Source organism: Canis aureus, chromosome 16 (assembly GCF_053574225.1).
Source record: "Canis aureus isolate CA01 chromosome 16, VMU_Caureus_v.1.0, whole genome shotgun sequence".
Classification (NCBI taxonomy): domain Eukaryota; kingdom Metazoa; phylum Chordata; class Mammalia; order Carnivora; family Canidae; genus Canis; species Canis aureus.
Window position 1 is genome coordinate 801738 of NC_135626.1, and position 23804 is coordinate 825541.

The window sequence follows — 23804 nt, forward strand, 5'->3', positions numbered from 1 at the left end:
GTATGTGAGAGCTGAGGGAAGAGTTTCCCGCATTCATCTTTGGACTTGGGTTCCATCCTGCAGGAGTGACAGGGAAGGAGACGTCGGCTGACTTAATCAAGGCCACTCTGCTAAGAATGTGAAGATGGGAGCCCCAACCTCAGCCTCCTTTCTCTCTCCATCCTGCTGGGCTGTATTTCAGCATAGTATGTCTGGCTTAGCCAGGCCTTTAAGAGTCACAGGACCATTGTCTGAAAGCAGGTGGCCAGTTGTGTCCCCAGAGAGAACTAAAGTTACTACAGGTGGTAGAAGTCCCTCCAAAGTGCAGGTATGATTTCTTTTGGGCCAAAATGACCCCTGATGTCTTTATGAGACATTAGTGTCTGTAAAACAGGCTCATGAGCTGGGGGTGGTAGGGGTGAGGAAAGAAGGGAGGGGGAAATTATACCCATAAGCATAGGAAGTCTGGCTGGGCTACACAAACAAAAACATTTCCTTCGGGGCCAGTGGCCCCAAAGCAGTGGACAGCGCCCACCAACAAACAATAAAGTCAGGCATGTGTCTGCTGCTGATTGCGGGCTGATGCTCCTACTGGGGGGAAGTCTCCCAGAAGCCGGTGAAGAGGTGGTGGGGTTTGTCTCAGTGGAGCTGTCAGAGATGTGTTTTGATGGACGTTCCCTGGAAGTGCAGCTTCCTTCTCCCTCAGCCTGTCCCTCACAGCTGCTAGAGAACTCATGGCTCCCACTGCCCCCACTGCCTGCTTTCCTCTGTTCTTTCTTTCCCTCTCTGCTTACCATCCACTCAGCAGCCCAGGCTCAAGCCACTAAATCCTACTGATGGTTTTCTCCCTCACCATTCACATCTTGTCTATGGTAAGAGTAAGAAGGTAGCCACCTTGTAGTGAGCACCTGTCATGCACACACTTGGAGGCGGGCCAGCCCCTTGCTACCACCGTGTAATCTCAGACTTGCTTCTGCCCTCATAATAACATTCTTCCTGCCATTTTATACACAAAGAACCGGTTTGGAGAAGTTGAGTAGCATGCTTACAATTCTGAAGCTAAAAAGTAGCAGAGCCAAGGGGATTCCAACTTAGGTCTCCTTGGCTTTGGAGCATGTTTGTTCCACCTTTTGAAGTCCCCTCTAAGTAACCAATGTTCCTTTTGAAGTCGATTGTCTGACATCTCATAACTGGGCTTTACTGTAACTGCCCACGCTGAGCATAGCTTCCTCTGATATACACCTGGTGAATAGCTTCGTACGTGTGTCCCATTCTCCCTGAAACAATAGGAAGTATCATTCAGTTTGGGGGATTCTCTACTGTGTGAGTTACCATCAGGGCATGCCCTCTGCTTATTGTTCATGGGAACGTGCTCAAGGAATTTTGCAGGAAGGCTCCCCATCCAGGATGTTACTGGAAGACCTGCCTGGTGCAGTATGTACAAATAAGGTGTGACCCTGCCAGCTCAGCCAAAACTCCTGCCTTATGCTAGGAGGCTCTCCGACCCTAGCGGAAAAGGCTGCTGTCTTCATCATCCAGCCAAGAAACTGTTACAGGGTTAGTCCATGGCTTCCTATCTGCCTGCCTGGAGGCTCTTGGGTAAACTTTCGCCATGTGCTTAGATCTCGTTTGTACATTGCTGTCTACACAAAATACAAATCTGGTCATGCTTCCTGGGCCTTACTCAAACTCATTGGACTCCATGTTGTTCTTAGGAACAATCTGCTAGGACTCTTTTTTTTTTTTTTTTAAGATTGTATTTATTTATTCATGAGAGACACACAGAGAGAGGCAGAGACACAGGCAGTGAGAGAAGCAGGCTCCCTGTGGAGAGCCTGATGCAAGACTTGATCCCGGGACCCCGGGATTACAACCTGACCCAAAGGCAGACACTCAACCACTGAGCCATCCAGGTGCCCCTGCTAGGACTCTTTTAAACTTTTTTATCATGGTAAGATATACATAAGAAACTTAACATTATTTAAAAATGAGTAGTTCAGTGGTATTAAGTATACTTACACTGTTGTGTAACCATCTCCAGAACCCTTTTTCATTTTGCAAAACTAGAAGTCTATGGGACGCCTGGGTGGCTCAGCAGTTCAGTGCCTGCCTTCGGCTCAGGTCGTGATCCTAGGATCCAGGATTGAGTCCTGCATCGGGCTCCCTGTGAGGAGCCTGCTTCTCCCTCTGCCTATGTCTCTGCCTCTCTCTTTCTCTCTGTGTCTCTCATGAATAAATAAATAAATCTTTGAGAAAAAAAAAAAAGAAGTCTCTGCCTATTAAACAATAACTTCCCATTCCCTTAACCCCTCATGTAGTCCCTGGAAATTGCTATTCTCCTTTCTGTCTCTGTGAATTTGACTATCCTAGATACCTTGTATAAAGTGGAGTCACATTTGTTCTTTTGAGTGGGTTATCTCACCTAGCATAATGTTTTCAGGATTCATCTATGCTATTGCGTGTCGGATTTCCTTCCTTTTCAAGGCTGAATGAAGTTGTACTGTGTGTATATACTACTCGCGCCTGTCTGTTCACTTGTCAGTGGACCTCCTGAGCCTCAGTGTGACACTGAGGGGCTTGTGTACATACTTTTGAGCTTGCCAGGCTCGCCAGCCTCCACACTTGGGATAGTCTTTCTACTCTTTGTGTCCTCAGCCTCACGGTCTGTTTCAGTCCCTCAGAGAGCAGTACCCACTTTCTGATCTGGAAAGATGCCTTTACTTGACACGGACCATTCCCGAGGGTGGGAATGATCCCCCCAGACCCTATACTCGTACACATCTTAATTTAAATGTCACTTAGCTTGAATGTTCCCACATTTCATTCCTGGAGCCCCAGGGGACCTCGGTCAGATTCTCCTCTCCTGCTAATTATTTTCATAGAACTCTGTATGTCTTTATTGTGCTTATTACGACTGTAACTTATTGATTAATTGTGCATGTGTTTGTTTAATGACTGCCTTCCTCACCAGACAGTAAACTCTTTTTTTTTTTTTTTTTTTTAATTTATTTATTTATGATAGTAACGGAGAGAGAGAGGCAGAGACACAGGCAGAGAGAAGCAGGCCCCATGCACCGAGAGCCCGACGTGGGATTCGATCCCGGGTCTCCAGGATCGCGCCCTGGGCCAAAGGCAGGCGCCAAACCGCTGCGCCACCCAGGGATCCCCAGACAGTAAACTCTTATGTGTAAATGCTACATCCCTCATGTCTGGCATTGGGGCTGGCACATAATATGTGCCCAGTAAACAGCTATTGCATGAAACTATAAACAAAATGAATGAATTAGTATTGAAAAGAGAAAATTTCAAGGCTACATGCTGGGAGCATATAGATTATAAAATGTACATGAGATGTTAAATTACTAGTGGGATCTCAAAAAGTCATCTTGCTGGAGTATTGATTGTTTGCCCTGTCATTTCTCTGTTGATAAAAACCTCCAAGAATAAACTCTTCATTATTTGAAGATGCCTCAGTGAGTGCCAACACGTAAACAGCAGCAGCAAAGGCAGCTGACATTCTCCGATTGTTTATTCTCTACTAGGCTTTTGTACTGTGTACACCCTATGTATTCTCTCATGAAATCCTCACATGACCTCTAAAAGGTAGATGGTGGGGTGTTTTTGTTTGTTTGATTTTAATTTCTATTTCCAGATGAGAAGACCAAAGCCCTGGGAGTTTAAATGATTTACTTGAGGTCCCTCAGCCAGCTAGTGATAGGCCCAGGAGTAGAGGGGGTCAGAGCAGACTAAGCTTTGGAGGCCTGGGATAGAGCACCAGCCTTCCCCCTAGTACCTTTCCCCTCATTAGCTGGAAGAGCTCTCTTTTTATCTGTTTTATACATTAGAATTGGAGCCTCTGCCTTGGTTTTCTTTGAAGCCAGAGTTTGTGGCTACAGAAGAATTTGAAAAGTCCAGGCCTGCAGAACAAATTTGACCTTTGCAGCTTTCTGCCTTCCCACCACTAGATATCCTACTGTGCTTCTGCCTGAAATGCCCTCTCTTTTCTTCTGCCATGGACCAGAATGCTTCTAAGGCATATTCCAAATCTAGAGGCAGAATGAGTTGTACTCTTCTGCTTGCTCCTCCTGTGGAAGGCCCACCCCTCAGTCCTAGCAGCACTCAGGCTCTTTCTAAGTTAAATGGCTGATGAGTTTGTCTCCACCGCTGGGCTGAGCCTCTGGGGAAGTTGGACCAGGCCTGCCTTCTCTCCGGAGCTCCTCTGCCTGGCGCGGGATCTGGCACAGAACTCAGGAGCCTCAGCCAGTGCCTGATGAATGAATGAATGCACGCCAAGTGCAGAGCGAGTACTCAGCACTAACCGGCTGAGTGCAGAAGCCTGAGTACAAACTAGCGTGTGCTCAGAGAACTCCATGAATGCGAGATGGAGATGATCAGATGTATTAATCACTGGTTTGGAAAGGAATTAAAATATTTCCATAATATAGTATGATTCTTTTCTAAAACAGATGTGCCCTCATTGTTTCATGAGGAAGTAATTAAGTGTATTTGATTAAAACATTCATAATCGCTATCATTTATTCAAGGCTACTATATGCTGCTGTCTTTTATTGGTGCTTTATATATGTTGTGTCTGCTTCTCCCTGTCTCCCTGGGAGGGTTTTTATTGTCTCCATTTTAGAGATGAGGAATCTGAGGCTCAGAGAGATTAAGTCACTTGTCCAAGGATACTCAGCTTCTGAGTGATAGATATGAGAATGCAACAGGCCTGGCTGACTTGAAACCAGTGCCTTTCTGTCACCCCAACTACTTCTGAACTTGTGTTTGAGAGACCTTTCAGCCCAGCACCCTGAACCAGCATGCATATTCCTTTCTTCCTCTCAGCCCTCTCTGTGTCTGCCCCTGCCACCCCCCACTCCGCTTTCCATTTCCTTAGATTATTGCCTCCCTTGCATCCTGAAACTGAAATGTTTTTGTTACTGTCAATAGTTGGATACTATTATGTGTGGAAACTGTCTGGTGTCAATAGTATACTAATGTCACACTTGTATTAGTAAATACAAAATAATATGTTGTTATAAAGCCAAATTATATATATTACGATTTTCTTTATACAGCCTTTTACTCCTAAGATTTCTTTGAGTCCCAATTTAAATGTTTTTTTTTTTTTTAAATACGGGTTTTGTCTTCCTGTAAAGTGTAAACATAACAATGTAGTGAAAAGAAAGTCAATTTTTTATTTTATTAAAGGTTGTCTAAACAGTGGAATACCCATTTCAAATTATATATGGAATAAAAGATTGAAATATCTCTCTTTAGAGAAGTTTAAGAGGTTTCTTACAGACTTAGATTCATTAATTTTCTCCCCCTCCTAGTATTTCAGCAGGATTAAGTTTTTTGAATCAGTGGATCAAGTTTAAATTTCCCTGTTCCTTCCTTATACTGACATATGCTTTGGCAGAACAAAAAAGAGACCTAAAATGTCAGCCTGATTTTTGTTCAATGAATTAAAAACCATAAAAGTAACAAGATCTGATCCAAATCCCTAAACTCCTGACATGGTGGTTTTGTCCTTTTCAGTCCCAAGATTCATATTACTGACTTTGAAAAGCTTTCTGCCTGAAAGCAGAAGTGATGGCAGCAGTGCATAATTTATTTGAAATAGATTGCAAGGGGTGGGCAGCACAGAGCAGTGGAAAGCATGTAGGCCAGAGAGATCTGGATTTGAATCCCTGTCCTGTCACTCAAGCCCATGGGCAAGTTACTCAACATCTGTGCGCCTCAATTTCCTCATTGGAAAATGGGAGGGGGATGAGAATCTAGCTGGAAAAGTTGTTGCGGGGGTCTGTGAGGTACTGTACTTACAGTACTCACCTGGCATAGACAGGCTTAATAATGGCAGTAATCAGGATTATTTCTATTTTGAGAATACCTTCAAATAACTGAATCCAGAAGGACTGATTTATAATGCAGACATCTGCTTTGTCTTCAGAGCTCATCTTCCCTCAAAATTCTTTGATTTTTTTTTTTTTTCTCATCTTGGCGGAGAGAAGAATAGCAGGTAGATGCCACTAAATCTTTAACACCTGTTTGTCACTGTTTCACATGGAACATATACCTAGAACTTGCTCGTCCTTACCAAGCAAGAACCACACTGATTACGGTCAAGAACCGTAATCCAGTGATGTCTATTTCAGGACCCAAGGAGCCGAGGAATTTTGTCTTACTAAGACTGTTGGCATTTGAGACAGGTCAGCCTGGGTTTGGCCCCAAACTTCTTGGGCCTCATTTTCTTCATCTGTAAAATGGGGCTCATGTTCTTGCAAGAACCTCCATGATATGGATTTCCAGCTTCTTTTCTTGTTACTCTCTTGTTATCTGTCCTGCAGTAACTCCTTGGATGCAACATGGTCTCTTTGCGGCTTAAAGCCTTTGTATGTGCTCTTTCTTCCTCCTGGAAGCCCTCCTTGCCATGCCAGCTCAGGCAACCTACATTTGTTCTTCAGATCCTAGTGTGCGTATTAGTCAGGACAGGATGGGCTGTGCTGCAGTAACAGGCAACCCCAGAGTCTCCATGGCTTATCACAGAAATCCGCTTCTTGCTCAGGCTGTGTGATGGGCGCTGTTTATCATGGTCACTCTGGGACCCAAGCTGATGGGAGGAGCTCTGTATCCACTTGTATTGCAGCCAACAGAAGCAAATGTGGGGTAGCACACACTAGCTCCTAGCACTCCTGCCCTGAGGTGACACCCCCATTTCTGCTCACATTTCATTGACCAAAGCGAATTGTGGTACCACACCAAACTTTAGAGCCAATAGGGAAAATATCTTTCTACTGGAAGGAGTAAGAACCAAACCACTAGTAAGTGACCTGAAGACTACCCCATTTAGAGATTATTTCTTCAGGAGGGTCTCCCCTTTCTTGCCCCCTGCCCCAACTCGGACAGTTGCTGATGAGTCCATGTAGCTGCTTTAGTGCTCCTGTGACACCTTGTACTTCTCTGCTTCCCTTCCCACACTCATTGTGTCTCCTTCCTTGCCTCTCTCCCTGACTGAGCTCCCTAAGAGCAGAACAAAGGTCAGTTGGTCAGTGTTCACTGTGTTACCCTCACGCCCACCCCTGGTTGTGATAGGTAAGTAGGTCCTCATTATCTAGAGGACAAGGAAACAAAGGTAGAACAAACGTGCATGCGGGGCGACTTTGCTGGGTCGTTGTGATGAGTAAATGTAAAATAAGAATAATAATAAGTGCCTTGTGTAGTTGTAAGAGCCAGCTTATAAAGTGCCTGTGCCAGGGGTTTGTAGCAGGCCCTCCAAGTACTCACATGTGCCAGACCCTCCCATGGCTTCTTTGTGGAAGTTAACTGACGTGGCGGTTCTCATGTGTTAGGGCTCATGTTGCATCTTGGTCAGTTTTGAGGCTATTCATAAGTAGTTTACTATAATAATTAGTAAGATTCTGAGGATAGCTACTTATTTTGGGTGACTTAGAGATTTTTTTTTTTAATGAAAGATACTGCTTTTTTTTTTTAAGATTTTAAAAATTTATTCATGAAAGAGACACACAGAGAGGGGCAGAGACACAGGCAGAGGGAGAAGCAGGCTCCCTGTGGAGACCCTGATGCAAGACTGGATCCCAGGACCCCGGGATCACGACCTGAGCTGAAGGCAGACACTCAACCACTGAGCCACCCAGGAGTCCTGGGTGATTTAGAGATTTATTGGCGCGCTTTCTATAGCCTCATGTGCTCATTTGTGCTACATCTTTAGTGGGAGAGAATGGTTATAGAGTTAAAGCTAACAATTGCTGCCTGTCAGCATTGAGCACTTAACATGGACCATAGTCAGCGCTAAACAGTTGATGTACACTGTCTCCTCTGTATGGGGACTCTGACGAGACAAGTCAGTTATGCATACAGTAATGGTGTGGCCAGGATGCCCTGACTCAAGCTTTTAAGCAGTCCTCACCTCCCTCACCAGGAACTTACTTAGCCCTGAGCACACCTGTGGGCATCGTTTGGGAACGTCAAGATCACCATTGACAGAGAGCAAAGCTACTCCCTGCTGAGCAAGTAGACACAGTGATGTTAAATTCTCGGCCAGCAGCTCACGTATAGGATGATTTTATTGAATATTTTTTTGTTTTGTTTTATCAGAGTAACGAGGGAGCACAGGGAAATGATGGTGAAACTGGCCAAACAGAACACCAACAAGGCCAAGGATTCTTTACGGAAGGTTCGTACCAATGCAATGAATAAGCTGAAGAAATCAAAGGACAAGGTCTCGGAGGACACCATTAGGCTCATAGAAAAACAGGTACTGTTGCCAGCATCTGTGGTACGTATGTGTCTGACCCAGGGAACCACTTGTTCATGTCTGAAGAGAGGGAGAGTACAACAGAATACCCCTGACTCTTTCCTTGGCACGATCAGGATTGACTGAGCCTCTGTTTCTGGGCTTAGCCATCGGAACATGGAGGAAGGGACGATGCCATGGACTCTACTCTGCTGGGCTCCAGACTCCGTGCTGAATGCTTTCTATCATTTCATGTATCCTTGTCGCTACAAAGTTGTGAGGAGAATGAGGTTCAGAGAAGCTAACTAACTTGCTCCAAGTCACACTGCTGGTCAGTTAGAAATGGATCCCAACGCAGGCAGACTAACTTCAGAGCCTGGATGCAAATGCTCTCTCGCGCGCGCACGTGTGTGTGTGTGTGTGTGTGTGTGTGTGTGTGTGTGGGTTGGGGGGGTTGCTCTTCTGAGTGCTGGACTCTGAGTGAGGACTTAGCAGTGTTCTTACTGCACTGAGTAGTGGCACTTGAACAAAGTGCTATAAGATAGTGAAGGATGGGGGTGGGTAGAATAACACGGGCAAAGGTACTGTGTAAAAGAATGTATGCAGGTGGGTAATTGTAGTGTGAACACTGGCTGAGGCTTGGGAGCGGATGGATGTGGCAGCTAATTCATAGCAGGGCTTGAAAACCAGGCTGAGCAGCTTGGACTCCAGCCTGTCCAGACACTCCCATGCTGGCTATGCAGGTCTGTCAGTCATCTGTGGGCACAGTAATGCTGTGACCACCTCAAAACTCAGTGATCTACAGTATCAGCCTTTATTTCTTAGTCTCATTTCTGTGGCTCAGCTGGGGAGTCACTGTTCTAGGCTGGGCTCAGTGGGTCTGCTCTAAATGTTGGATTGGGTTCAGATCTGCTATCTCTGTCCCTCAATCTTCTGGAGTCAACAGGCTTCCTAGGACACCTTTCAACAGCAGATGCCAACAGATTAAGCCCAACCATTCAAAGACATTTGAAGCACCTGCTCTTGGCACATCCCACTGGCCAAGCAAATCATATGGGCCAAGCCCAGTGTCACCAGCACAGGGAAATATATATGTTTGTGGAAGTCTAGGGGAGGGTGTGAATATTTGTTGAACAGTAATCAAATCTACCACAGCATCACAATCACTTAAGGATCTTATAAAAATACAGGTTTCTGTGGCTCCATACCCAGAGATTGAGTCAGTGAGTCTGGTGTGGGGCCTACAGATTATTTTTAGATTCTCCCCAGGTGATTCTGATACATTAACTCCCTGGAAAGACTTTTTTCCAGACTGGGGAGATCACATCTGTGTTCATGAGAGATGACTGTGTTGGCTGGGTAGAAAACAGGTTGTGGAGGCCGGGAGGCCAGGGAGGCTGTTGCAGAAATCCATCCAGGAAATGGTGGCTTGAACCTGAGTGGTACCAGTGGAATTAAGATAGGAAGATGAATTTAGCAGTACTTAGGAGGTAGAATGATATTTAGCATGAAATTAAAGGCTTACCCAAAGCTTCTGCATTCAAATTTTTTAGGAAGATTAAACATGAATGTGGGCAGGATGGGGAGTAAGGAGGCTAGAGGCTGGAGGCAAGGAGCATGAGCGCTGTTAGGGAGACATCTGGAGAAGGCCGTAAATTGACTAACCGCTCCCTTCTCTTGGACCAGCAGTTAGAATGACAGTTGTAGGCCAGCCCTAGCAATCACCCAGGAAAACATTTAGGATGCCTGGGCTCTGCTCCTCATTCACTGAGTTTTAGTAGGTTTCCCCAGGAATGTATATTTTTAAAAAGCTCCCAGATAATTCTGCAAAAGCCAACACAGATGGTAATTAATAACCTAGAAGCCTAATGGTGTATCCCTGTGATGTTACCAGAGTTGCATCAAGGTGGTTCTGCACTTGATGTCCTGTGACCTTGGGGGATGCTACCTGACTGCTTGAAGTCTGCTTGTTCTGTAAAAAAGGGTTTGTAATTCCTAGCTTAAAAGATTGCTGTAGACATGCTAGAGTTCTACACCATTAGAGTATCTGACACCTGGCCCCGCCTGACCCTCAGAGCTCCCTTCCTGCCTTCATTGTGGCCTCTTCTTTCCCTGCATCAGCTAAAAGAGGTTCCTAGATGAGGCTGGTCTTTTCTGAGCACTAGTCAGGCCTTGTAGGAGTCTGTCCTTGGTCCCAGGTGGTCATCTCCCCAGGATATTCCATCTCTGCAGTCCACCCTTGACCTGTTCCTTGCTTCCTCACAGTCAACCCTTGGACCTCAGGAACGTGCCAGGCACTTCTCACTCAGCAAGACTGGGCCTCTGCGTCAGGGACCAGAGCCCATGTCCATGTACGCTGAAGAGGGAAGAATGATCAGATAACCGGTATACCCTTGATCAAACACACTGACAAAGACATTGCTAGAAGCTTTCACATTAGCACCTGGCTTTTCACCTTCCTTTTCAGATTAGATTTGTTTCTTCTATGCTTATTGCTATTATTATTATCTTTCGAAATGAAAATGACTATTAGTTTTTTCTGATACTAAGCTATGCATGGTAGTATAATATTTTTTTTAATGAAGAAGAAAGTAATTGAAATTTCATCACCCAGAGATGATCATTGTTAACATTCTAGTGCAGATCTGCACATTTTCTCCGTGATGGCATGCGTAATACTACAAAATAAAAGATCACAGTGTATGTACGTAACATATCCTGTGCAGTAATCTTTATTAAGATATTCTCATTTAAACATGAGTTCTTACCATTAGTGTTAATAAGTGCCTTTATTATCTATCATAAGTGGAGTAAGAAAATCTTTAGGAGACAGACTTGTGCACACTTTATTTTGTCCTTTTTTCCTGCCAGGAGGCACTGAGCTGGAGTTTTGGGTCTGTGGTTTTTGTTTTCATTTTTAAAATAAGCAAGGCAGGGGGTTGATTGTTGTTTTATCAAGGTTTTTAAAAATTTATTTGTTTACTTTGTTCCTGATTATCAAAGTAATGTATGCTCACTGTAGAAAACAGGGAGAGTTCAGAAGACTGTTTTAAAAAAAAAAAAATGGGGAAAAGTTCACACCATAAGCCCACATTGCAGAAGCAACTGCTGTTAATATTTTGGAGTATTTGTGCTTTCCCTCTTTTTTTTTTTTTTTTAACTACCTAGTTTGTAACGTATCTGAGGATATGTAGTATGCATATGGTTCTGTACTCAGCTTTTTATTTTCTGTTTAGGATTAAACCATTAGCATTTTCTCGTGTCTTAAAAAACTGTCTGTAAACAGCCATTTCTGATGGTTAGAGAATAGTCCGTCTTGTGGTTATACCATAATTCACTTTCATAGGCCTCTTGTTGGACATTTTGTTTGTTTAAACTTTTTTGTTATAAATAAGGTTGCAGTGAATATTTTTATACATAAATTTTTGTTAAGATGATTTCCCTGGGATAAAGTCCAAACTGTGGAATTATTGCACATTGGGAATACATATTCTTAAGATTCTTGGTATGTGCTGCCTAAATCACTCACAGGGGTTTCAGAATGTATGATGTTTTTGTTTTTGTTTTTTAATTTTGCCTTTTCTAATCCCTAACATTTGAACTCAGAAATTTTTTTTAAGATTTTATTTATTTACTTGAGAGAGAGCGAGAGTGAGCATGAGCAGGGGGAGAGGCAAAGGGAGAGAGAAAGGGAGAAGCAGACTCTCCACTGATCAGGGAACCCAATATATAGGGAGTCCGATGTGAGGCTCCATCCCAGGACCCTGGCATCATGACCTGAGCTGAAGGCAGATGCTTACCTGACTGAGCCACCTAGGCATCCCTTGAACCCAGAATTTTTAATGTGAGTTTGAAATGATGCTTATCTTGGAAGATTTGTCTTTACTTCTATACTCCACAAAAAATATTCAGTTATTTTTTATATAACTCTATACAACCTTTCAAAAGGATAATATAGCAGTATATACCAAATTCCATACATTTCTGACTCAGTGGCTAAAGAATTTATTCAAAATAAATTGTCAAGAATCTTACCTATTATCTGTTAATGTATTATATACATAATAGTTGAAAATTAGAAACTGTCTAAATTTCTGACAGTGGGAACATAAATTCTTCTACATCCATTTACTGGAATCTCTATATAGAGACAGTTATAAAAACATTTTGCAGGGGCACGTGGGTGGAACAGTCAATTAAGCGTCTGATTCTTGATTTTGGCTCAGGTTGTAATGTGAGGGTCTGGAGATTGAGCACCAAGTTGGGTTCTACACCCAGTGTGGAGCCTGCTTAAGACTCTCTCCTTCTCCCTCTGCACCTCCCCACAGCTCGCTCTCTTTCAAATAGATCTTTTTAAAAAATATATTGCAGAAATAAGTTTCTTTTGGAATTTATTTTTTTAAGGTAGGTTACATAACAGTATAATAATATGATTCCATTTTTATAATGAAAATCTTCATGTACATGAAAGGATTGGCAGCTTAGTTTGGAGCGCCTAGCTGGCTTAGTCGGTAGAGCATGAAGCTCTTGATCTTGGGGTTGTGAGTTCGAGCCCCACATTGGTTGTAGAGATTACTTAAAATAAAATCTTAAAAAAAAAAAAGATTGGCAGCGTATCCACTTGAGAATATTAATAGTGGTCATTTCAGCAATGGGATTATGAACAATTTAAATATTATTCTTTATGGGATTTTTTTTTACATTCCAAAATTCTTTTGAGGTCAGATTTTTTTTTAAAAGCTGTATTATAAACATTATACAAATGTTTCTTTGGTGTATAAAAATGAAGGGATCAAGTTGTAGGTTGCATGCCTATAACCACATCTGATCCTCACCCACCCCTACCCACCAACTTCCCCACCCAGCTGCCCAGGCCAGCTCTGCAGAAGAAGGACCGAGGCCTACCCGCTCGGGACTCTGACATCTGCCAACCTGCTGTTTCACCTTTGCTTCAGTTTGCTATAAATGGGCCTGCTGAGCATTAAAGCGCTTGGCAGAAATCACCAGTAAAGCTGGCCAAGATCCTTTCACTGCCGCCTTTTTCTGAGAAATTGCTGCTCTGAAGTGAAGCTGGGTGCTAATGGGCAGAAGGAGGGAAGGGCTCCTAGTGGGCAGGCAAGCAGGCGGGGAGGCTGGGGTGGGTGAGGCACTGGGTGTTCTGAGCCAGGCTTTGGGGAGGATGACTTGCCACCTACCTGCCCCAGCCATGCATTGTGTGCGCCTGCCTTCCCCTTTCCCGTCTCCTCCTTTCACTTTCCTGAACCAGAAGGGAGCAAATGTGACGTTGCTGCTGCTGCTGCTGCTGGTGCCACAGCCATTGATATGGTCTTTATGAGGCAGCAGATTAAAATGGAAAGGGCTCTTGCTGTGGCGGGAGGCCTGACTGGTTCAAATTCCCAGCTCTTTCACTTCTCCGCTGCTAGGGTCAGCAAATAGCTTCACTTTTTTGAGCTTGTCTCCTCATCTATAAAGTGGGAAGAGGGGTGCTCATCTCACAGGTTTGGTGAGAGGACCAAGTGACACACATACTGAAAAGTGACTGACATGCTTGCCAGTCCTCAGTATGTGTCTGTCCCATTCCTTTCTCCGCCCTTCTGACTATGAATGTGGGGCTGGGATTGATTGTTGGAGTGACTCACACAGCTTGACTGGAGTGAGGAAGGACCAGGCCAGGTGCTGGGGACTCATCAAAGGCAATCAGGGTGGGTAAGTTCCTGGCTCAGTCACACTACTGACTTTTTAATGTGATTTTGGGCAGGTTAGTTAACATTTTATGCCTTGGTTTACTCTTCTGTAAAATGGAGATAATACCTGTTCTCACCTGCCTTATAGAAGTTACGTGTAATTGTTGGATTTGAGTGAAATAACAGAGGACAAAACCCCTTTGCATGCCATGAACGACTGTGCAACTGTCAGGATAAATGGTTAAATATTCAGTGTTTTAAAGGGGCATAATAGCATTTCATATGTTTTGAAGAAAGTGTGAAATAAGTCATATAAAGTTTTTAGCTCAGTGTCTGGCATGTAGTAATACTAGGTAAGAGGGAACTGTTGCTGGTGCTGTTGTCATTGTTGTTAATCATCATTATTTTTTTTAAGATTATTTATTTATTTATTTATTTATTTATTTATTTTAGAGAGAGGGAGAGAGAATGTCCAAGCAGGGGGAAGGGCAGAAGGAGAGGAAGAGAGAGAATCTCAAGCAGACTCCCCGAATAGGGAGCCTGACTTGGAGCTCCATCCCACGACCCTGAGATTATGACCTGAGCCAAAATCAAGAGTCGGGTGTTCAACTGACTAAGCCACCCAGGCAGGCACCCCATGTTAATCATCATTATTTTAAGAAGTCTGATAAAGATGAAAAAGATGAACTTACAGGCAGACTGTCCTCAAGGGCACTTTGTGCCTATAATTTGGTAGAAAGTTAGTAAATATTTTCATTAATTGATTAATTTGAAAAGAAGTCAGGAAGTGATAATAAAAATCAGAGTAGCACAAGCAGCATTTGCATAGCAAATAACCAGTTTAAACTGTGCTTGCATATTCATGAATGCTTTTAACCCACACAACTACTCTCTGAGGAAGGGACCAGCATCCCCATTTGATAGATGAGGTAACTGAGATTCAGTGACTTGCACATTGTCATCCACTGAGAATTTAACCGGGCTCCCATATTATCACAGTGTTACCCCTGGTACTCTTTCTCCCCCAGTCCTCATTCCTGTTCCCAAATTGCCCTGGTGACATTTTTTCAGAATAGGCTTCTGGCACTTGTTCCTGGCTGCCCCAGGCTGCCAGCTTCCAGGCGCTGGAGTGAGTGCTGCTGGGCATCATGCCACCCTGCATGCAAGGCAACTATTCCGGGCGGGGGCAGCAGGATCTGAAGAGTATGTGGCTGAGTGAAGAGGGATCAAGCAGCCATTCTGAGTGCAGCCGCTCTGCCAGCATGCCCAGCAGCCCCTGACACTGCTTCCTCCAGCTACAAAAAGTGCAGCTGTTGCTATGGTGAGAGCCTGTTTGTATCCCTGCCTGGGGCCAATTGCTCCAAATCCTCTTTAGCCTTTCTCCTTTCCAGTGCGTTTCGTTCCTAGTTCTTGGCTAAGGCCTGTGGTCTGCAAATATGTAAGACAGCCGTCATGCGGCTGAGCACACAGATCCTGGGCCCATCCTTGAAGGCTTCCTGTCTTAGGTCCCTTTTAGACTTGGGGGGGGGGAGCTGTAACACTTACTAAATTGTATTGTGTTTTGTTTCTCATTCTTAATACATGTTTATTTTTGAAAATTTGGAAGATATAGAAAAGTACAGAAAACCTTTATTATTCATTTAGTAAATATTTTGTGAGCATTTGCTATACACTAGGTCTTTTTTTTTTTTTTTTTTTTTTTTTTTTTAATTTATCCGTGAGAGACATAGGCAGAGACACTGGCAGAGGGAGAAGCAGGCTCCATGCAGGGAGTCTCACGCGGGACTCGATCCCGGGTCTCCAGGATCACGCCCTGGGCTGAAGGCAGCACTAAACCACTGAGCCACCCAGGCTGCCCTACACTAGGTCTTCTATAAGATGTTTCCTTCCATTTTTAAGAAATAAGCATTTTTTGTAATATATTTGAGATCTGGCTTTTTCTTTAACTCTAAAGGTAACATGAGCATTTTCCCATGGTATTATAAAGAATATCTTGAAACATTATTTCTGTTTATCTGATTACAAAAGCAATCCATACTTGTTATAAACTTTCAAACATTTCAGAAATATGTACTAGAAAAAAAAAGAAAAGAAATATGTACTAGAATGTTACTCATATTTGAACCCTTTCCATAAGAAGTGGATAATCTCAACCATTTTTAATGGCTATATGTATTCAAGTACTTCTGTGTTATATCACTTTAGATTTTCTGATTTTTCATTATTAAAAATAAAGCCTGGATGGGGGCACCTGGGTGGTGCGGTCAGTTAAGCATTAAGCTCTTCGTTTTAGCTCTGGTGGTGATGGGTTTTTGGCTTGGGTGGTGATCTCAGGGTTGTAAGATTGAGCCCTACATCAGACTCCTTGCTTGGTGTCAAGTCTCCTTGAGACTCTCTCTCTCTTTTGCCCCTCCCCACTCTCTAAAAATAAATAAATCTTTAACTATAAAGCCTAGATAAATATTTTTGCATATGGAACTTTAGAAAAATTTTTTCAGATTCCATCCATGTGGTAATTTCCCCGTTGAGAGAATTTAGGAGTTAAAAACCGGTGTGGACATTTGCATTGATTTGAATTCCTATCATTGATATATGAGCTCATCCATTTTACCATAGCTTTCTGGCATTGAATACTGTAATTAAAAGCTACAACATCAGATTTTGTTAACTACAATAACTGTGAATTATATATGTTTTAATTTGCATTCCTTAGTGTCTGTTGAATTTTCCATGTTTGTTAACCAGATGTACTCTTTTGTTCAATATTTTTTTTCCTGCTTAATTATTGGGATCTTAGTAGTCTTATCAATTAGTACGAGGCCTTTATACAGCATGGTGTCTGAGGTGGAGGAAATTCTAGAGTCATTAGTGACCGATAAGGCCGGCTTCTCTGTATTCCTGTAATAAGAATTAAGAATTTGGGGCTATGAAATCAGACTACTGGGGATTAAATTTTGTAATTGTTACTTGCAGCTATGTGTCCTGACAGGTGACCCAACTGCCTCAGGTTCCTCATCTGCAAAATGAGGATAATGACAGGATTTCATGGGGCTGCTGTTACGAGGCAGTATATAAAGTTCTTGGCACAGTGCCTGGCTGGGACTAAACAGTGTGAGCTTTTGTCACCATTGCTGTTTCCCAAATAACTTGTACATAATTTTGGAATGCTTGTTCCCCTGCCCTGTCCCAGGCTATTCTCGAGCCGTCTCCTTTTGTGTCCCCACAGATCAGCCAGATGGCTGACGATACAGTTGCAGAGCTGGACAGGCATCTGGCAGTGAAGACCAAAGAACTCCTTGGATGAGAGTCCACCTGGTGCAGCGGTACTCCAGAGCCTGGTTTCTTTGGATCCCGTGGATGGCAAGTTGGTGCCTCTCTTCCCTGTCCACGCCGAAGGCTGTCATCATGCAGTTGTCACTGTGTGGCTCAACCTTCTAGAGGGACACCCAGACTTGTTCATTCTCTTCTTCCTGCTCCCTGCCCAACCCATTCTGCTTTGGCCTTCTGCCTGGGTGGGCCTCCAGGAGTCCCTGCTGCCAGTGGATGGCCTCTACTCAGGGTATTTGCCCTGATCCTGACATTGCCAAGCGATCAGGACCACTGGCAGGCTCAGCACCTTATGTTTCTCATCTCAGGAGCTGCCTTTTCAATCATTTGGGCCCTGTCCCCAACTTTGATCTCTGGGCTGATTTGGGCCTTCACCTGCAACTGGATCCCTTTGCTACAGGCCCATTTTTACCTAACAGTAAAATTAAAATAAATTGGAAAAAATAACCACCACAAAGGAGTGGTCCATCTGGATTAACATTCTCTAAGGACCTGTGTATCAAGCCACCAGACAATACGTTTGCCTGGACTCATTGTCACACCTGCCCTTTCCTCTGCCTGGACCATCCTGCCACTGCTGACCTACCTGGCCAGTCCTGTTCGTCCCTCGGGTCTCAGCTTGGGTATCACCTACTTCCGTCTTCCCCAGCCTACAACACCTGTTGTCGGCTCTTAGCGCTGTCCACTGCTTTTTAGCGGAACCTTCAGTATTCTTTTTGATAATTAGTCCATAGAGCTTCACTTTCCTCAGGACTTGATATAATGCCTGGAACACAGTAGGCATTCAGATATGTTGTGAATGAATTGAACGAAGTAGCCACTCAACAATGCTGACTGCTTTTCTTTTCTTTCCATCATAGTACCATCACTCTGTCACTTTCCAATCTTGCCTTTCCCCAGGGCCCGCCTATTATTGACAGAGGACTGGTTTGTTGTGGCTTATCTTTTGGTTAAGTATGGTTTTTTTCTTTAGTAATTACCTTTTCTTTAGTAATTACCTCTTTCTTTTCTTTCATTCATAATGTAGCTATCCTATAGCCGTAATACAGCTAGGTACAGTTCTAGGCAGTATCTTTAATCTTCATGGTAAGCTGTGAGATGTATATTATCTTCATTTTACAAATAGGAAAACAGACTTGACATCATGAGATAACTTCCCCAAAGTGACAAGCCTAGTAAGTGATAAAATGTTTCGTTATGCATGGTCAGACTCATTTTACAGAGAGGGAGGAGCTCAAGAGAGGTCAGATTTCTTGCTCAGGGTGACATAGCTCGCAAGTGGCAGAGCTGGGATTCAAACTGAGGCCTGATCTAAAGCCTGTGCTCTGCCCAATGCATCCTGCAGCCTGCATAAACATCTAGTGAGCACCCACTGTATGTCAGGTACGGTGCTGCATGCTGGGTAGACATGTAAAATAGATAAGATATGAGGGGTACATGGCACACTAGACCAAGTCTGTCTTTGAGGGGTGCATGGCACACTAGACTAAGTCATTATCCAAAATGTTCCGGGTGGAAGGTAGGAAGTTCATTCCAGTTCTGCCAGATGGCTGCTTTTAGAGAGGAACCTACTCGGGCAGCCACCAGGCCTGGCTGCAACTCCCTCGAAGCAGCATCCAGACTTCCTGCTGTCTGACTCCTCTGAGATCCTGCCCCTTGTGGGAGGTCTGCTCTTCTCCCTCTGCTGGTGCTGATGGAGCACACTGTGCACAGCCGGTGGGGGTTCAGGGTCAGAGTCAGGTAAAAAATGAAAGAAGCTAACATAGTCTCCTGGCCTGCTTACCTGTCCTCAGTCCAACCCCAGCCCTGAGTGCCATCACAGGATTGGAAGTCAGCTGGGGGTAGAACAGGGATAGAAACAGCAATCAAGGACCCTTTTTTGGAGTAAACCACATGGCGGGGCATTGCAATTGTCTTTTGTGAGTGGCCGAAATCCCCCACTCACAGCAAATGTACTTCTCAAAGATGCAGGATTTTTTAATAAACAGAGGAAATGATAAATTATGTTGTAACTCCACTCCAAAGGCATTTGGTTCTTAACAGCCAAATCCTCTGTAGTCTTTAAATAAACAAAAACTTATTTGGTGAACAGACGGGGAGGGAGGGGGATGGAAAATGAAAGATTTTCTGTACTTGGGTCCCACATGTCAATAATTTCTCTCCTGTGTGTATGTTGGCCAAAGCTGTATATCATGATAAATGAATAAAGGAAAACCTCGAGCCCAGGGCAGCCAGACGGCTCAGCAAATGGCTTTCAGCTGATTGCTCTATTTCAGTTGACATTTATCAAAGAGTTTCTCTGTTTCTCCGTGTCAGGGCTGCCATGGTGGCAGGGACCGGGGATGAGACTACCTATTTGGATCTGCTGAGTAATGAGTAATGCTGGAGCAATGCCTTCTCCGTCTCTCCTTCCTTGAACTTCTTTCTTTCTTTCAAAAGGAAAAGCTGGGATGGAAATTCCTACCTTTGGCACAAGGATTAACCACCTCCTCCGTTCAGCTCACCAGCTTTCTAAGTCTCACAAAACATGGAGGCCAAAGAGAACTCAAGAACTTTTGTCCTGTTTTTTTCTTGTTTTATATGCTTGTGTGCATGCGCATGTGTATGTGTGCATGTGTGTGTGTGTGTGTGTGTGTATGTGTTGGAAGTTACAGAAGAAACTATAAAAAGTTAAAAGAGAAACTTCTCTTAAGTTCCCATTCTTACTCCTCTTTAGCAATTAGATGTGTATCCTTTCAGACCTTTGTATGTACATAATTTTTAAGAAGCAGGGAAGGGAACTATTGTGTTCATATTCTGAAGCTTGCTATTTTTTTTAAAAAATCCAGCAACATATTATGGCCATCTCTTCATATGTGAACATGGAGCTGCAATTCACCCCTTTTTTGTTGCAGTGCAGTGTTCCATAATATGGATGTATCTTAACTTACTTCACTGCTACCCCTATGATATTTTTTTTTTTAATTATTCATGATAGTCACAGAGAGAGAGAGAGAGAGAGAGGCAGAGACACAGGCAGAGGGAGAAGCAGGCTCCATGCACCGGGAGCCTGACATGGGATTCGATCCCGGGACTCTAGGATCACACCCTGGGCCAAAGGCAGGCGCTAAACCGCTGAGCCACCCAGGGATTCCCCCCCCCCCCCCCATGATATTTTTAAAGAATCATTTTACAGGGTTGCCTGAGTGGCACCATCGATTTGGACATCTGACTCTTGGTTTCGTCTTGGGTCATGATCGTGGCATCGAGCCCTGTGTCGAGCTCCTTGCATGACTCTGCTTGCAACTCCTTCTTCCTCTCCCTCTGCCTTCCACCCCTCCCTGCCCTGTCTCTCAAATAAATAAATCTTTAAAAAAATCATTTGACATGCATTGGAGGATGTTTCTTTCTTTCTTCCTTCCTTTCTTTCTTTTTTTATGATAGTCACAGAGAGAGAGAGAGAGAGAGAGAGAGAGAGGCAGAGACATAGGCAGAGGGAGGAGCAGGCTCCATGCACCGGGAGCCCGACGTGAGATTCGATCCCGGGTCTCCAGGATCGCGCCCTGGGCCAAAGGCAGGCGCCAAACCACTGCGCCACCCGGGGATCCCTGGAGGATGTTTCTATTTAAAGATGATTTTTTTGTTTTTTGAGAAATAGGAACTCCTAAGTTTATTTGTTTTGTTGAGTTTTACTTATTCTTCCTCAACCTAGACTAATATTTGCTGAATGCCTGCTGAAGAATGGTGCCACGCTGGACACCTTACATGTGTTACTACATTTAAACTTCTGAACAATGCTATGCTGTGTAAATATTACTCCACTCTCTTTACATGTGAGAAAACTGAAATTCAGAATGGGCATTTAGCTTGTCCAAGGTCACACAATTAGTCAGTGCCAGAGTGAAGTTTGAAACTCAGATCTGACTTTATTTTTTTTTTTTTTAATTTTTTATTTATTTATGATAGTCACACAGAGAGAGAGAGGCAGAGACATAGGCAGAGGGAGAAGCAGGCTCCATGCAGGGAGCCCGACGTGGGACTCGATCCCGGGTCTCCAGGATCACGCCCTGGGCCAAAGGCAGGCGCTAAACCGCTGCACCACCCGGGGATCCCCAGATCTGACTTTAAAGTAGGTCCTTAATTAGTGCGCTTCAGTCCGCAAGTCTTCACTGAGTACTTACTCAGAATGCACTCAGTACTGCGCCTGGCCCCAAAGGTAATCGAAAGAGAAGCACAAAGCTCCCTTTCATAAAACAATTTACCTGTGTCTAATAAAGGTGTGTTGAAAGCTGCATGGGAGGTGGCGGCACATAGTAAATGCTGAAGGGATGGTAGCTCTAAGGGAGACAGGAAAGGGTTATATTTACATACTAGGTTTTCCATATTCTAATTTTTGGCCTTTTGATGAGTCTGGGACTGGAAGTGGGGTGTTTCAGTCTTGTTATTAGCATTCCTATTTCTTCTTGCACTTCCTGTAATTTCTCCTGGATGACTTGCTGGGTTGTCCGATGCCCAGAGAGCTTGGCTCTTCTCGTCTTCATCTCAGTGCTTGGAGTCTGAGTTCTTGTCCTCTCTCAAGATCACAGCCCCTGCTTGCTTTTTGTTCACATTTGTTTGATGTATCTTTCCCATTCCTTTATTTGTAGGTTTCTAAATCACTGCTTTAGGTGTGCTTTCTGTTTTGGAGCTAGGTTTTATGATCCATTCTGAAACTCCTTTTAAAAATTATCTTTACGGGGCACCTGGGTGGCTCAGTCGGTGGTTAAGCGTCTGCCTTGGGCTGGGGTCATAATCTCGGGGAATAGCCACTCAGCACAATGTTCTCCAGGTCCATCCATGTTGTCGCAGGTGTGAGAATTTCTTTCCTTTCTAAGGCTTTTTTTCTCCCCCTGAAGATTTTATTTATTTATTCACGAGAGACAGAGAGAGAGAGGCAGAGACACCGCAGAGGGAGAAGCAGGCTCCATGCAGGGAGCCCGACGCGGGACTCAATCCCAGGACCCCAGGATCACGCCCTGAGCCAAAAGCAGATGCTTAAGCACTGAGCCACCCGGGTGTCCGGCTGACTCCTTTTCTTTTAGGAGGTGGCCTAAACTCATTCAAATGTATTGATAATACTGAAATGTTTAGTAGAACCCTACGGTTACTCTTTTTTGCATGCAGTATTAATATTAGGTATTTTGGTGTCTAAACCCTTAGCAGATGAGGGGCTGGATGTTAGGTTGAGGAGGAGGATTGCTTCTGCCCAGAGGAGGTTCACTGCTTGTTGAATGAACAAAGAAGTAGCGGTCCCTGTCCCTCACGTTCCTCTGCTCTGGTCTTTAATTCATCACATGCTGTTAGCTCAAGCTGAGACAGAGCCTTCATCACACCCTGTCTTCTGCTCCACACCCTTCGATGGCTCCCTGTTGCCTGCTGAGCTGTGTACAGACTTCACCGGGGTGTGCAGTGACTTCTGCCGTCTAAGCCTCTGGATCTCTAGTGGTGATACGCCTCTCCCAACTACCCCAAGGCAACTAGTGCTTAAGCTCAATGCTATTATTACCTTTTCTGAATTTTTGTCCTGCTTTCCTCCACTTCCGTGTCTTGTCTCCTTTGGCTGTTTGCTTGCTACACGCTGCCTTAGATCGCCGTCCCACCCAATAGGCAAAATTTGTCCAGCCGCCACAGCTCTCCTTGCACTGATTCGTTTCTGTATCTTGATGTTTCTCCTGATTCCTAAATGTGTGTGTGCCCACTGACCTACATATACCTCTAGCACCCCAAACTCAGCAGGCGCCATCTGGAAAACGTGTCCCCGCCAGGCCTGCTCACTCCCCTGCGTTGCCTCCTGGAAATGCCCTTGCTGTCCAAGCAAGTGCCAAACCAAGACCTTGGGAGCCACCTGTCACCTCCCTCTCCTTCACACGGTCCTCTGGGAAGTCACCAACCTGTCAGTTGTACCTTTGAAGTGCTCTCCTCCCTAACACATCCTCGAGTGGTATGGACCGGGTAACAGAAGTGCCAAATGTTTCAGGCTGGCTCTGCCTGTGTCTTGGGCCTTCCTCGGAGACAGTACACCACAGGCCCGAGATACGCCTTGTATGAATCCCTGAAAAGAAGGTTCTCTGCTCTTTTAATCTTTGCATCCCATGACTAGCACAGTGCTTGGCTCAGAGCAGCTGTGAAGGAAATACTTGCCCAATTGTCCAGGGCCTGCCTGGGCCTTGAATACAAATGAAGTCAACTCAACATCAGTAACCCAGAGTTTCCCTAATTATTCTCACCTGCTCACTCAGACCTCCAACCTCATCTTGCAGAATCGGCCTCCAGAATTTCTTAGCATCTAAAGGCTGCCTCCCGTGGTGTCCCTGATCACCTGGCGTCCACCCTGCTCCTCTGCTGTCCAGGTTCTCCCTTGCTGGCATCTGCAGTTGTGAATGCCACCTGGAGCTTCGTCTTCACTCCCATTGGAAGTGTCTGTCGGTGACTGGAGTGTTGGCTGCTGGGCTTGGGTCACCCAAACATGCTGGGTGGGCTCCTGAAGATGCAAGGGAAGGTCTCTTCCCTAGTGCCAGGCCACCCTTGGCCCCTGCAGAGCA

The 23804-nt window shown here is 44.5% G+C and overlaps 1 protein-coding gene across 5 annotated transcripts in view; it reads left to right on the forward strand.

Moving 5' to 3' along the window:
- Positions 1–19492, forward strand: part of MRRF (mitochondrial ribosome recycling factor) — a 57658-nt gene extending 38166 nt beyond the window's left edge. For 3 of the 5 annotated variants that reach the window (XR_013353722.1, XR_013353724.1, XR_013353723.1), the window contains 3 exons: positions 8095–8254; positions 14989–15238; positions 17144–19492. Coding sequence is in view for 2 of the 5 variants with exons in the window: in XM_077850591.1 (XP_077706717.1) it covers positions 8095–8254; positions 17144–17221 (238 nt within the window). In the remaining 3 variants the exon portion in view is untranslated. The remainder of the gene's footprint in view (positions 1–8094; positions 8255–14988; positions 15239–17143) is intronic. The other 2 variants (XM_077850591.1, XM_077850592.1) reach the window with 1 other exon arrangement.
- Positions 19493–23804: the final 4312 nt, after the last annotated feature.